Raw genomic sequence first — 14,301 nt, forward strand, 5'->3', positions numbered from 1 at the left:
GAACTGAACTAGAACTGAACTAGAACTGAACTAGAACTGAACTAGAACAAAACTAGAACTGACCTAGAACTGAACTAGAACTGAACTAGAACTGAACTAGAACTGAACTAGAACTGAACTAGAACTGAACTAGAACTGAACTAGAACTGAACTAGAACTGAACTAGAACTGAACTAGAACTGAACTAGAACTGAACTAGAACTGAACTAGAACTGAACTAGAACTGAACTAGAACTGAACTAGAACTGAACTAGAATAAAACTAGAACTGAACTAGAATAAAACTAGAACTGAACTAGAACTGAACTAGAACTGAACTAGAACTGAACTAGAACTGAACTAGAACTAAACTAGAACTGAACTAGAACTGAACTAGAACTGAACTAGAACTGAACTAGAACTGAACTAGAACTGAACTAGAAACTGAACTAGAACTGAACTAGAACTGAACTAGAACTGAACTAGAACTGAACTAGAACTGAACTAGAACTGAACTAGAACTGAACTAGAACTGAACTAGAACTGAACTAGAACTGAACAACTGAACTAGAACTGAACTGAACTGAACTAGACTGAACTAGAACTGAACTAGAACTGAACTAGAACTGAACTAGAACTGAACTAGAATGAACTAGAATGAACTAGAAACTGAACTAGAACTGAACTAGAACTGAACTAGAACTGAACTAGAACTGAACTAGAACTGAACTAGAACTGAACTAGAACTGAACTAGAACTGAACTAGAACTGAACTAGAACTGAACTAGAACTGAACTAGAACTGAACTAGAACTGAACTAGAACTGAACTAGAACTGAACTAGAACTGAACTAGAACTGAACTAGATCTGAACTAGAACTGAACTAGAACTGAACTAGAACTGAACTAAACTGAACTAGAACTGAACTAGAACTGAACTAGAACTGAACTAGAACTGAACTAGAACTGAACTAGAACTGAACTAGAACTGAACTAGAAACTGAACTAGAACTGAACTAGAATGAACTAGAAATGAACTAGAACTGAACTAGAACTGAACTAGAACTGAACTAGAACTGAACTAGAACTGAACTAGAACTGAACTAGAACTGAACTAGAACTGAACTAGAACTGAACTAGAACTGAACTAGAACTGAACTAGAACTGAACTAGAACTGAACTAGAACTGAACTAAAACTGATCTAGAACTGAACTAGGTTTAAACTGAACTGAACTAGAACTGTATTAGAACTAAACTAGAACTGAACCAGATCTGAACTAAACTTGATAAACTTGATATAAAGTAGAGTTTAACGATAAACTCAACGAAACTACATAGGTCTGTGGTACACTCAAAAGTTTTACAGTTTTTTAATTAACAACCATTTCATTGCCCGTCTGCCCCACTGTGCACATTAATTATGTTTGAAATATGCAAAATGTAGGGTTACATTTAAAACGAGTTTGACCTACCATAATTTTATTGCAATTATTAATCAAAATAAAACTAAATATTAATATTGATTTAAAATTTAATCCCCCGTTAATATTTTGTTTATGTCGACGAATTAATGTATTCATAAAAATGCAAAATATCAAAAACATATTTGATCAACGTTAAAAACAAACAAATATGGGATCGATACTTTTTAAAAAACCGCAAAAATTTAAACTGGATTTAGTTAAACATTATTTAAGTCTTAAAAACCGGGAGAATGAACTGCTACTCATAAACAATTGATTAAATTGGATTTTGCTTTAATATATTTTTTATATGAATGACCACTATGATTCACAATTTAAAAAAAACCGAATGAAAAAAAAAACACACAGGTAAATAACTACAGTTTAAATTTAAACACAAAATATAAAACCTAATCATAATGCTATAAAGATTCATCTAGCATCGCTCTTAAAGATTCAGTTGAATTTTAGATACATTCGCAGTAACAACACACCAAAAATGTTGCCGGTATTGTGTTTTAAACAAAAGTAATATTTGTTACCCTAACAACTAATTAAAATGAAACAATCAACAGCAATGTGTAAACAATATTAAATATTTGATTTATTATTTGCAGTTTTCTCAGTCATCTTTATTGTAATTGTTTGCAGCTGCATCCAATTCACACAACAACAATTTCAGCCAGATTTCCAGTTCAATCATTAAGACCATTTGGTAATTTCCCAAGACAGAACAATATCAATTCTCAAGGTAGCGGTTTAAACAATCAAAATTGGTTAGGTCCTGGGCAACAGTTAGTGTTTGCCACAACAACTGCGCACCCGGAAACTCCGTTGTTTTTGTCATAATCAACCAGCTGTACCCACAATGGTACCATTTATTGCCCGCAGCTACTACGCCTACACCTCAATTCTTGGACTGTTTTAGTAGATGTCCCACGACCTCAGAGTTTAATCCAATTTGTGCCAGTAATCGCGAACAGTATGGCAATGAGCAGAAATTCAATTGTGCCAGACAATGTGGAGCAGGTATGTATGTATGTGTTTTTTAATGAGAGCGAAGAAAGATGTTAGCTGGAATGTGACAGAGATCTTTTTAGCTTAATATCTTAATTTCTGTACATGTGTTTAAGAAGTGTGTAATTTATCTCAGAGTTAAAGTGGGTAGAAAAAAGTCACGTATTTAAATGAATTTATTTTAAGGCTAAATGGCACTTAATTGTTCAAAATCGGTTAGTAGAAAAAACTCAAGGCCAAGTTTATAATTATGTCCGCTAGTGTTGTGCAGTTAGGGAAAGTTTGAAATTGTTAGTTGCTTTTAGTATCACATGTACTAACTAGTAGAAGTGAACTAAAACTATCTCGGACAAAACGAGAACTTAAATACAAATACTTGAACTAATTTAAAACAGAACTAGAACTGAACTCGAAGTGAACTTGAAGTGAACTAGAAGTGAATTAGAACTGAACTAGAAATGAATTAGAACTGAACTAGAAGTGAAGTAGAACTTAACTAGAACTGAACTAGAACTGAAGTAGAAGTGAACTAGAACTGAACTAGAACTGAACTAGAACTGAACTAGAACTGAACTAGAATTGAACTAGAACTGAACTAGAACTGAACTAGAACTGAACTATAACTGAACTAGAACTGAACTATAACTGAACTAGAACTGAACTAGAACTGAACTAGAACTGAACTAGAACTGAACTAGAACTGAACTAGAACTGAACTAGAACTGAACTAGAACTGAACTAGAACTGAACTAGAACTGAACTAGAACTGAGCTAGAACTGAGCTAGAACTGAACTAGAACTGAACTAGAACTGAACTAGAACTGAACTAGAACTGAACTAGAACTGAACTAGAACTGAACTACTGAACTAGAACTGACTAGAACTGAACTAGAACTGAACTAGAACTGAACTAGAACTGAACTAGAACTGAACTAGAACTGAACTAGAACTGAACTAGAACTGAACTAGAACTGAACTAGAACTGAACTAGAACTGAACTAGAACTGAACTAGAACTGAACTAGAACTGAACTAGAACTGAACTAGAACTGAACTAGAACTGAACTAGAACTGAACTAGAACTGAACTTGAACTGAACTAGAACTGAACTAGAACTGAACTAGAACTGAACTAGAACTGAACTAGAACTGAACTAGAACTGAACTAGAACTGAACTAGAACTGAACTAGAACTGAACTAGAACTGAACTAGAACTGAACTAGAACTGAACTAGAACTGAACTAGAACTGAACTAGAACTGAACTAGAACTGAACTAGAACTGAACTAGAACTGAACTAGAACTGAACTAGAACTGAACTAGAACTGAACTAGAACTGAACTAGAACTGAACTAGAACTGAACTAGAACTGAACTAGAACTGAACTAGAACTGAACTAGAACTGAACTAGAACTGAACTAGAACTGAACTAGAACTGAACTAGAACTGAACTAGAACTGAACTAGAACTGAACTAGAACCTGACGAAGTAAACTGAACTAGAACTGAACAGACTGAACTAGAACTGAACTAGAACTGACTAGAACTGAAACGAGAACTGAACTAGAACTGAACTAGAAACTGAACTAGAACTGAACTATAACTGAACTAGAACTGAACTAGAACTGAACTAGAACTGACTAACTAATAGAACTGAACTCGAACTGAACTAGAACTGAAACTAGAACTACACTAGAACTGAACTAGAACTGAACTAGAACTGAACGAACTGAACTAGAACTGAACTAAGAACTGAACTAGAACTGAACTAGAACCTGAACTAGAACTGAACTAGAACTGAACTAGAACTGACTAGAACTGAACTAGAACTGAACTATAGAACTGAACTAGAACTGAACTAGAACTGAACTAGAACTGATGAACTAGAACTGAACTAGAACTGAACTAGAACTGAACTAGAACTGAACTAGAACTGAACTAGAACTGAACTAGAACTGAACTAGAACTAGAACTAAGAACTGACTAGAACTGAACTAGAACTGAACTAGAACTGAACTAGAACTGAACAGAACTGAACTAGAACTGAACTAGAACTGAACTAGAACTGAACTAGAACTGACTAGAACTGAACTAGAACTGAACTAGAACTGAACTAGAACTGAACTAGAACTGAACTAAACTGAACTAGAACTGAAACTAGAACTGAACTTGAACTGAACTAGAACTGAACTAGAACTGAACTAAGAACTAGAACTATAACTGAAACTAGAACTACTAGAACTGAACTAGAACTGAACTAGAACTGAACTAGAACTGAACTAGAACTGAACTAAAACTGAACTAGGACTGAACTAGAACTGAACTAGAACTGAACTAGAACTGAACTAGAACTGAACTAGAACTGAACTAGAACTGAACTAGAACTGAACTAGAACTGAACTAGAACTGAACTAGAACTGAACTAGAACTGAACTAGAACTGAACTAGAACTGAACTAGAACTGAACTAGAACTGAACTAGAACTGAACTAGAACTGAACTAGAACTGAACTAGAACTGAACTAGAACTGAACTAGAACTGAACTAGAACTGAACTAGAACTGAACTAGAACTGAACTAGAACTGAACTAGAACTGAACTCGAACTGATCTCGAACTGCACTAAAACTGAACTCGAACTGATCTCGAACTGCACTAAAACTGAACTCGAACTGATCTCGAACTGAACTCGAACTGCATTTTCCTACCTCCAAATTACTTAAACTGTGCTCAAAACCTTGCATTTTTTTTTACATCCAATTCAATTATAAATAAAATATTGATTATCATACAAAAACAAAAAATTCACGGGCGCCAAAATTTATCGCACATGTTTAAAATTAAACAAAAGACTAAAAACAAGTTCCGTTTTTAATGTTTTTAAACAACAGCTCAAGTACGTTGCATATGACACCAAAGAAAAAAGTGCGCAAAATATTTAAACGTCAAATTGTCAAAATGAAACCGGTAAATGCAGTATTTATTGAAAATAAATGTTTAATTATTTTACTTTTTTTTGAGTTATATGAGTATTAAGTAAGAAAAAGTCATTACGAGATAAAAAGTAAAAATAACAAAAATAAAATAAAGACAAGGTCACAAGGTTCCATAACCCATTAAAGATATTTTTTGAGATGCACACTTATCAGGGCAATAAATATATTAAAAGTATGAATATTTGTTTTTTTTATTGAAAACATGTAGCAATTAGAGTCATTGTAAACTGATGAAAATTGAACAATGATAATATTTTCTGCGGAAACTGATCGATAATGATGATTTTTAAAAATAGAAAACTGTTCAATGATGAATGTTTTTAAAGAGAATTGATAATAACTGATCAATGTTGAAATCTTCTAGAGAAAAACTGATCGATAAAGAACTTATCCAAATCAAACTGATCGATTTTAAAGATTTCCAAATTAAACCGATCGACGATTATATAGAGAACTCAACGATGATGAAGGTTTTATATAAAGAGAACTGATTTATAATGTGTAGTTTTTTGAAATTTTTTATAATTAACTGATGGAAGAAATCCGATCAATAAAAACGTTTTTCTGTAGAGAACTGATTGATTGATGATCAAGTTTACTATAGAAAACTGATCGATAATGTAATATGTCAAATCAAACTTATCGATGATGATGAGATCTATAGAAAACCGATCGATTATAAACTGATCAATGATAGAGTTTTTTATGGAGAACTGTTTGATCAAATTTACTATAGAAAACTGATCAATGAGGAAGTATGTGAAATCAAACTTATCGATGATAAAGTTTTATATAGAAAAAACTGATCAATAATGAATAATTTTAATTTTTCAATAGAAACTGATCGTTGGTGAAATTTTCTATAGAATACAGATCGGTGTTGAAAAGTTCTATAGAAAAGTGATCGATGATTAAGTTTTTTTTTTTCAAAACTGACCGATCATAAAGTTTTTTGAAGAAAACTTCTCAATGATATAGGTTTATATAGAAAACTGATCAATGAGAAAATTGAGGATCTATAGAAAACTTATGGATAATGAAGTATGTCAAATCAAAACTGATCGATGATGATGATGAGATTTATAGAAAACTGATCGATGATAAAGATTTATATAGAAAAAACTGATCAATGATCAAGCAGATTTCTAGAACTGCTGATGGTTGATGAAGTTTTCTGTAGAAAACTGATGGACAATAAAGTTTTTGTTATAGAGAACTGACGATATTGAAAGAAATCTGAAGAGAGCTGATCAATAATGAGCATTTTATATAGAGGTCGTGTGCTACTTTGAAGAAATATTAACAAAATCATCTACTTATTCTTTCTTTGCAGATATCGAAATCGTGCGTCGAGGAAGCTGTGAGGGTCTATTCCCCATTGCTAGAGGTTAAAGAAGAGGTCGACTCAAAGATCTTCAATTATAAATGACATAAAAATGCATTTGATTTTTGCTAGTTTTAAGAGGCGTAATTTTTCAATTAATAAAAATTAATTAGTTGTTCGGTTCTATTGTTATTATAATTATTATATTTTTCTATGCTGGAATTATTTAAACAAAAAACAAAACAAAAATAAACAATTCTTTGGAAGAAAAAAAAAGTACCAATAAATTGTATTTTTAATAGAATTCCAAGAGATAAGAAGAAAACAGGGAAAAGATAATGATAATAATGATGAAACAGATGATTCTCATAATGATGTTAGTATTAATCATTAAATAAAAATAAAGTTTTGTAGATAAGAATGAAACGTAATAGAAACATTTTAAAATAGTGTTGATGGGAAAAAAAGCTTAATTTTTCAATTTAGTTTATATTTAAAACTCATCATAAAAACAAGCAAAATGTTAGTAAATTCATTGCAGAAAGAAGGTATTTAAAGGAAAAATAATAACAATTCTAGAACTATACATTATATATTTAAACTTTTTCTATTTGCATTTTAACAACTGTTTCAATTTGTTGCTGTTGTTTAGTTTTCTTCTTTTGTATGCTGCTGGGTATTAGCTGCACATCAGCATTGGCACGTGTAGACAATAATTGGTCTCATAGGCGACCAAACATTACAGTGACCCAAAATCAACGGGGTCAAGCTGGTTATCGACCAGCCAATGTTGGCTATCAACAACCTTTAGTACATAATCAAACTCATGCACATTCATACAACCAACATCAACAGCAGCAGCAATGGCAACAACAGACCAACAATCGTTCTCAATACAATCAACCTGGCTATAGACCAGCCATAAATAATCCTGCTCAAGTTAATAACTATAGACCACAACAACCTTCGTATGGTCAAGGAACATTTAATCAAACACGTCCTGCACCGAATCAACCTCAATATCCTACATATGGACAAAGTTCTTTTAATCAAACACGTCCTGCATGGCAGCCACAACCATCGCAATATCCCGCCTATGGACAACAAAACACCTTAAATCATACAAAACCTCAACTACCCATCAATCCACAATATCCCGCCTATGGACAACAAAACACCTTAAATCATACAAGACCTAGTTTCCCTCTACCTTCGGCTCCTCAAGTTCCTGCTTATCCTATACTACCAAATAATCCCAACAATAAACCAGCAATGCCTTCAAATTCTTGGACTCCACCCGCAAATCAAACCCTTATATATCCTCAACTACCTAATAAAGATATGCCACCAGCTTCTCCAGCTATTGGCAGTAATGGTATACCTTAGCACCTCTACAACCAGCTCCTCAAAACCCTCAAGGCCCTCATAATTGGCATTCTGGAGGTCAAGCCGTTTTAAGCTATGGTCCGGGTCATTATCCCTTGCCAGCAGGTAATACAAATAAAACTCCACCTTCACAGCAGGGCAGCAGTAATCCTTATGCAAATATGTTTAATTAATATTGAGAGAAGGATTTTGTAAATGTTTGAGAGAAATAAATTATTAAAAAAAAGCACTATAATTGAACAAATATTTTAAAGTGATCAACAAATTTGAGGTAAGGAGATCATAGGTTAATAAAAGCGTTCCCAGTATTTACAAATTACATATTCTGAATTCTTAAAGATGTCCGTCAATCTTTGGGAATGTTTACAAAAATACTAAATTTCTATATCTGATTTGGTAGCATTTTGGTCAGGGCCCTTCAGAATTGTAGGAAGTGGTCAGATCATTTTTGTCTAATACTATCCTAATGCCATACTTATAGAGAAGTGTTAATTATAGACCGATCATCATACAATTCGAAGAATTTTTGGTTCATATAAAAATGTAAATGTAAAATTTGATTCCATTTCTATTTACAAAACTATAATCTTTAATCTTAAAATTTAAAGAAACTGGCCCATAATAACAACACACACACTTGACCTTGCATGACCTTTAATAAAAAGGTTAATTATATTGTAAATTACACTAGTCTAGATTGGTTTCCCTGTTAATGTGCTTTAATAAAAGACTTGTGTTAAATTTAATGTGTGTTTAATATTTAAAGACTCGCACATGTTGGAATTTTTAAAATTAAATTAATTTTAAGTTCCAAAAATGCAATAACAACGCCCTCTAGTGTTCAGTAGGAAAACAATATGAAAGTGGTTTGTGTCTAAAATATGCCACCGCACTGTGTTGAAATTTAAACTAATCAAACTGTTAAATTTAAACACAAACGTTTCATAGAACGAGGTCAAATAACAATATATTAGATGAAGTTTTTTTAAGAAGCTGATGGATGATGAAGTTTTCTATAGAAAACTGATCGATGATGAAGTTTTCTATAGAAAACTAATCGATTATGAAGTTTTCTATAGAAAACTGATCGATGATGTATTTTTCTATAGAACACTGATCGATGATGTAGTTTTCTATAGAAAACTGATCGATGATGTAGTTTTCTTTAGAAAATTGATCGATGATGAAGTTTTCTATAGAAAACTGATCTATGATGTAGTTTTTTATAGAAAACTGATCGATGATGAAGTTTTCTAAAGTAAACTGATCGTTGATGGAATTTTCTATAGAAAGCTGATCGATGGTGATGTTTTCTTTAGAAAAATAATCGATGTTGAAGTTTTCTACAGAAAAGTGATCGCTGACGAAGTCTTCTATAGAAAGGTGATCGACGATGAAGTTTTCTCTAGAAAAATTATAGACGATAAAGTTTCACTAATTTTTCAATTGGAAGTTTATTTAAGGATCTAAAACTGATTTAATGGGAAATATGAGTGATCACAGATTTTTCAGTATTTTCGGGGCGCTATTTATATTTCGATATTTTCGGGAAATTTTAGTGATCGACTATGAAGTTTTCAATATTTTCTTAATTGAAGCGTTATATAGGGATCTATAGCAGATTTTAAGTTTAAATTTTTCGGGAAATTTTATTGATCACAGATATTCACAATTTTCCAAATTGGAGCATTGTTTAAAGGTCTATAGCCGATTTTAAATTTGTTATATAAAAATTGGCTTTTGGTGGAAAATATGAATTTGTAAGGACTATAGTACCCTGGTTGCTTCGCTACCCTAACGAATTTAATTTTTTATCAAATTTTTTTTACTTTTATAGAAAATTATAATTAAATATTTTTAAAGGTTTCTATTTAGGTTCAATATTATCGAAAATTATCGCATGACTATATTCGCATTCAATAAGGAACGTGTTATTTTTAATTTCATGCCTTTAGCTTCCACATTATACAAAATTTCAAAAAGTACTATTTGAAGGTAGGAACAAGTATCAAAAAATACCTCTTATAGATTATAATTCAATTAAAAATGTTTATGTTTCAGTATAATTTGATGAACGAAAAAGTACCAAAACGTTCCTCATTAACTGAGGTCATTCTAACTTCCTTTCAACTCTACCTTTAATCATTTCCCCCACTATATATTGTCTTCAAATATTTTTTTTTATTATTGTAATCTAAAAAAAAAGATACGAATACAAAATGAAACTGAATAAAATTACATATTGCAACAATTATAAAGCAATTAATATTACTTATACGTACCCAACAACCAAACCACTGCCCATTAGAGACAAAACGAAATGAACTGATATCATTTCTTCGCAAAAGGCATGCAAAATTTATGCATGAATGCAAAATGCATTTTTTTTATAAATAATTATGACTTATAAAAAATTATTACAAAATATTTGATAGATAATGATCGCTAAAATGCCATAAGTGATAAACAGCAACAAAACGGCTAATGTTTGTAACACCAAACTGAAAAAAAAAAAGACTTTGGCAAACAAAGTGAACAGTAAGGGGAGATTAAGGGAAAAATATGGACAGAAGCGCGAGGTACATAAATAAATCAAATTACAGTGGCATATGCATTAGAGCCTCCTAATAAGGAGAAAGTGTTTGGAAATAGAAGAGCAGCCTGAGCTGCATTTGCTTTTTAAAATTATGACAGGCCTCTTTGTGTTTATGATTATCTATATAAAATCGGTTTAATTTAAAAAGTTGGAAGCAGATTTGTAGAGAATTTCAAACTTAGAGGGTGGTTAGTGAACAAATATAAAAAGTATTTAAAAATGAAATTGGTGAGTTTTCTTTTAATAAAAACTATTTGTTAAAAATATTAATGTTATTATTTTTGTTTAAGCTTTTGGTTATAGTATTGGCTATATTGTCGGCTAATGTTAAGGCCAGCATTATACCAGCAAATCCCATAACTACTACCTATGCTTTGCCTCATACTCCGGTAGCTACTTCCTATCAAGTTGTGGCACGCAATGTTAATCGTGTACTGGTGCCGCATGTACCTTCAGTAGCTTATCCCGGTTATGCCTCCTCGTGGGGCAGTTATCCCTATAACTATCGTTATGGTTTTGGCTATGGTTATCCTTATGGTCATGTTCACAACTATGGCTATGGTATTGGTTATCCTTATGGTTATGGAGCCAGTGTTTGGTAATTCTTTAATTATTTTAATAGATTAACTTTAAGACTGTGTAAAACCAAAAAAAAAAAAAAAGAAAGAACAAAATAAAAACACCCACCATCCCTTGTAATCATCATAATATTTAGCACAATATGTTAAATATTCTTTAATAAAAACAAATAAATAAAAAAACAATCTAAAAGGTCACTCAACCTTCTTGGGGTTTCTTATTATTATTGTATTTTCTTTTTGTTAAAAAGTAAAACACAACCTTGGCATGATTTTTATATTAATTTTTTTTTAGTTTAACAACCTAAAAAAACCAAACAAATACACACATTTAATAAAACCAAAACAAACCATAAATTGTATGTTAAAAAAAAATAAATAAACATTAATAATTACGTGCTCCCACTACTGCATTTAGCAGTTACACAGAAAAAAATAGACAAACTTTTTTTTCAATAAACACATGTTATTAATAAATATTACAAAATTCAATAAAAAAGCTCATTAATTTAATAAATTTTTTATCAATACGGCAAAATTAAAATATCACTCAATAAAAAGTAGTTGATAAAGAAATTATCGAATTTTCTCATATATTCAATAAACAGTGTTGCAAAATTAAATAATTTGTCTAATTTTTTGAATTTTGACGGTTATTTCACGTTTTTTCATTCATTTTTTTGCCTTTTCAGTAAAAAAAAATATTCTTTGGCAACAACAACAACCTAGAAACAAAAAATTCTGCATTTTTTCTCAACAAAGAAGAAAAATAACGGTTATATTTTTTGTTTTGCTTCTGCTTTTTGCAAAAAAAAACCTGTTTTCTTAGAGTATTAAGAATCCTGAATAGACAAAACAATGTAGTTTTTGTTTCTTTTTATTTTAGTTTATGATTAGTTGACGTTTGATCTTCTTAAGTGAAAGTGTTTTATATCGTGCGTGTGTAAAAAAGTTAAATAAAATTAAAATATAAATTAAACTAAATAGTAATTAAAACTATGTATATAATTACATATAATAGTTATATACATATATAATAGTTATATAATAATTTAATTTGCCAAAATGGTTAGTATCAGTTGTTTTATGTGCAGTGACGTGTTTGATTGCCCAGAGAAGTTTTTAACACATTTAAAATTACACTATACTCCTCCTGGAACAGTGTACATTTGTAATGTTGAAAATTGTTACCAAAGATTTAGTTTAAAATATAATTTTAAAATGCACATTTTAAAACATTTTTAAAAAAAGTAAAAGTGAAGAGATTAATGCAAGTTGTGACGATTCAATTATATTAACAGAGAATGTAGAATCAGAAACCCCAAATGTTCCTAAATTTAATTACAATGATTTATTACAAAACGTAAATACCTCCATAAACAAATTTGTAATTCAAATGCATTCTAACAATAATTACACTCGATCTGATATTATAAAATTACAAAAATTAATAGAAAATAATATAGTAACTCCGATTTTAAATTTCATTCAAAATTCAGAAGCAGTAAAATGGGGTTATCTATATGACAATAAATGTTTCATTGGACGATTTTTAAATGATGTAGATATATTTGGCGGTTATATGTATTTGTAAAACTAAATCTGATGACATTCTTATATGTGGTCAAAAAGTTACAACTATTTATGACTCTCACTTTGCAGCTTATGAAATAAAAAGTATTTCAAATACTTTCGAAATTATTACACTAATAATGTTGTAGGACCGCCAGTTGAAAAAGTTGAAACTTCTCTGTTAAATTACATGAATTTTATAAAGTGTGTACTAATACATGTCTTATATAGGATAATATGAATACAGTTGTTGACAACACTCTACTTGACTTGTTAATCGAATGGGATTTGGAACATCTTCATAATCATTTTACTGGTAAGAATTTTCAACTACATTGCTAATATAAATCGAACTACACAAAATAATGCATACATTTTCTTCCAGAACATCGAATAACAACTAAAGTTTTAAAAATTTTAAAACCTGACCACATACGAACACTTTTTCAAGGTCTTGCAGTCGGGGACCAAGCTCTATTTGAATCAAACTTAGAAAGCTGGAGAAAAGATGCCTGTGGTACATTAACAACTTCCCCACAAAACGTAATCGCAAAACAAGCAATTTGTTCTGTATTGACCATGCTTCAAAATACAAAAAATGGAAGATCAATTTTACAGTATTATGAGGAAAACAAAATCCTCCACGAAGAGCAGAGGCAGTTGCTTATTAAAACTATTGCAGCTTATATTGAATCCAAGGATATGACTTACTCGATACCGATTGTAAGGAAATGGAAAAGAAATATGCTCCATTTTTCCCACCGAACAATTGGTAAGCTTTATTTCTTTAGAATTTTCACAATTTATTCATGAATTTTTTTATTTCAGGAATATTACAACAATGGGAAAAGAGGAAAGTTATATTCCAAAATTTATAATTTAAAAAGGCTTTCAAAAACAAGTTCTTCACCTAAAGAGCCTGCTCAGGAGGAATGTCATCAAGAATATTGTATAAATACATATATTGATGTAGAAATACTTATAATAATAATTATTTTTTTAGTTTCAGAATCAGATGCCAATATGCTGTTGAAAATCTCCGTAGTAAAGGTATATCAGCTGACGATTTCGATATCTTTGGAGAAAGTGCTTCGCAATATAGATTTAAAACAAATGATAGAAATCTAAGTCCACTGCAGATATCTTACATGAATGGCCGGAGTACACAAGACCTTCTGGATTCCAGCTGGTAAGAAATCTAAATTTAATAAATATGTAAATGATCAAATTTTAAAATTTTTTAAATTAATTAAAAACAATATATATATTAAAAACTTTGATGAATTTCAAATGTGATTATGTATTATATATAGTATTGATAACTTTCATGATTGATTGACTTCCATTTAAAATATAAGGATGCTATGGATTTGACATCAAGATGGAATACATACGA

At 30.8% G+C, this 14,301-nt stretch overlaps 3 protein-coding genes and 1 pseudogene across 3 annotated transcripts; all 4 read left to right on the forward strand.

Moving 5' to 3' along the window:
• Positions 1-2,242: 2,242 nt before the first annotated feature.
• Positions 2,243-6,971, forward strand: LOC119613978 (annotated as a pseudogene).
• Positions 6,972-7,235: 264 nt separating this feature from the next.
• LOC119613987 (protein app1-like) lies at positions 7,236-8,380 on the forward strand. The gene is made up of 2 exons (XM_037970065.1): positions 7,236-7,321; positions 7,426-8,380. Exons 1-2 carry the CDS (start codon positions 7,294-7,296, stop codon positions 8,157-8,159), a joined length of 762 nt encoding a protein of 253 aa, XP_037825993.1. The 5' UTR covers positions 7,236-7,293; the 3' UTR covers positions 8,160-8,380.
• Positions 8,381-10,846: 2,466 nt separating this feature from the next.
• On the forward strand, positions 10,847-11,536 carry LOC119613983. Its single transcript, XM_037970061.1, has 2 exons — positions 10,847-10,983; positions 11,046-11,536. The coding sequence occupies exons 1-2, from the start codon at positions 10,975-10,977 to the stop codon at positions 11,355-11,357; spliced, it is 321 nt and encodes a 106-aa protein (XP_037825989.1). The 5' UTR covers positions 10,847-10,974; the 3' UTR covers positions 11,358-11,536.
• An 816-nt stretch (positions 11,537-12,352) lies between these two features.
• Positions 12,353-14,033, forward strand: LOC119613979. Its single transcript, XM_037970057.1, has 5 exons — positions 12,353-12,401; positions 13,137-13,221; positions 13,291-13,628; positions 13,734-13,854; positions 13,909-14,033. The coding sequence occupies exons 1-5, from the start codon at positions 12,399-12,401 to the stop codon at positions 14,031-14,033; spliced, it is 672 nt and encodes a 223-aa protein (XP_037825985.1). The 5' UTR covers positions 12,353-12,398.
• Positions 14,034-14,301: the final 268 nt, after the last annotated feature.

The sequence above is a fragment of the Lucilia sericata genome, unplaced genomic scaffold (genome assembly GCF_015586225.1).
Source record: "Lucilia sericata isolate MDLA Ls3-8-SP2 unplaced genomic scaffold, ASM1558622v1 Contig002480F_arrow, whole genome shotgun sequence".
Taxonomy (NCBI): domain Eukaryota; kingdom Metazoa; phylum Arthropoda; class Insecta; order Diptera; family Calliphoridae; genus Lucilia; species Lucilia sericata.

Excerpts from the sequence above, each read along its gene's own strand:
- LOC119613987 (XM_037970065.1), top strand. The coding sequence starts at position 7,294 with ATGTTAGTAAATTCATTGCAGAAAGAAG. Across the intron at positions 7,322-7,425 it reads AAATTCATTGCAGAAAGAAG|TTTTCTTCTTTTGTATGCTG; the intron begins GTATTTAAAGGA and ends GCTGTTGTTTAG.
- LOC119613979 (XM_037970057.1), top strand. Across the intron at positions 13,222-13,290 it reads TCTTCATAATCATTTTACTG|AACATCGAATAACAACTAAA; the intron begins GTAAGAATTTTC and ends ATTTTCTTCCAG. Across the intron at positions 13,629-13,733 it reads TGACTTACTCGATACCGATT|GAATATTACAACAATGGGAA; the intron begins GTAAGGAAATGG and ends TTTTTATTTCAG.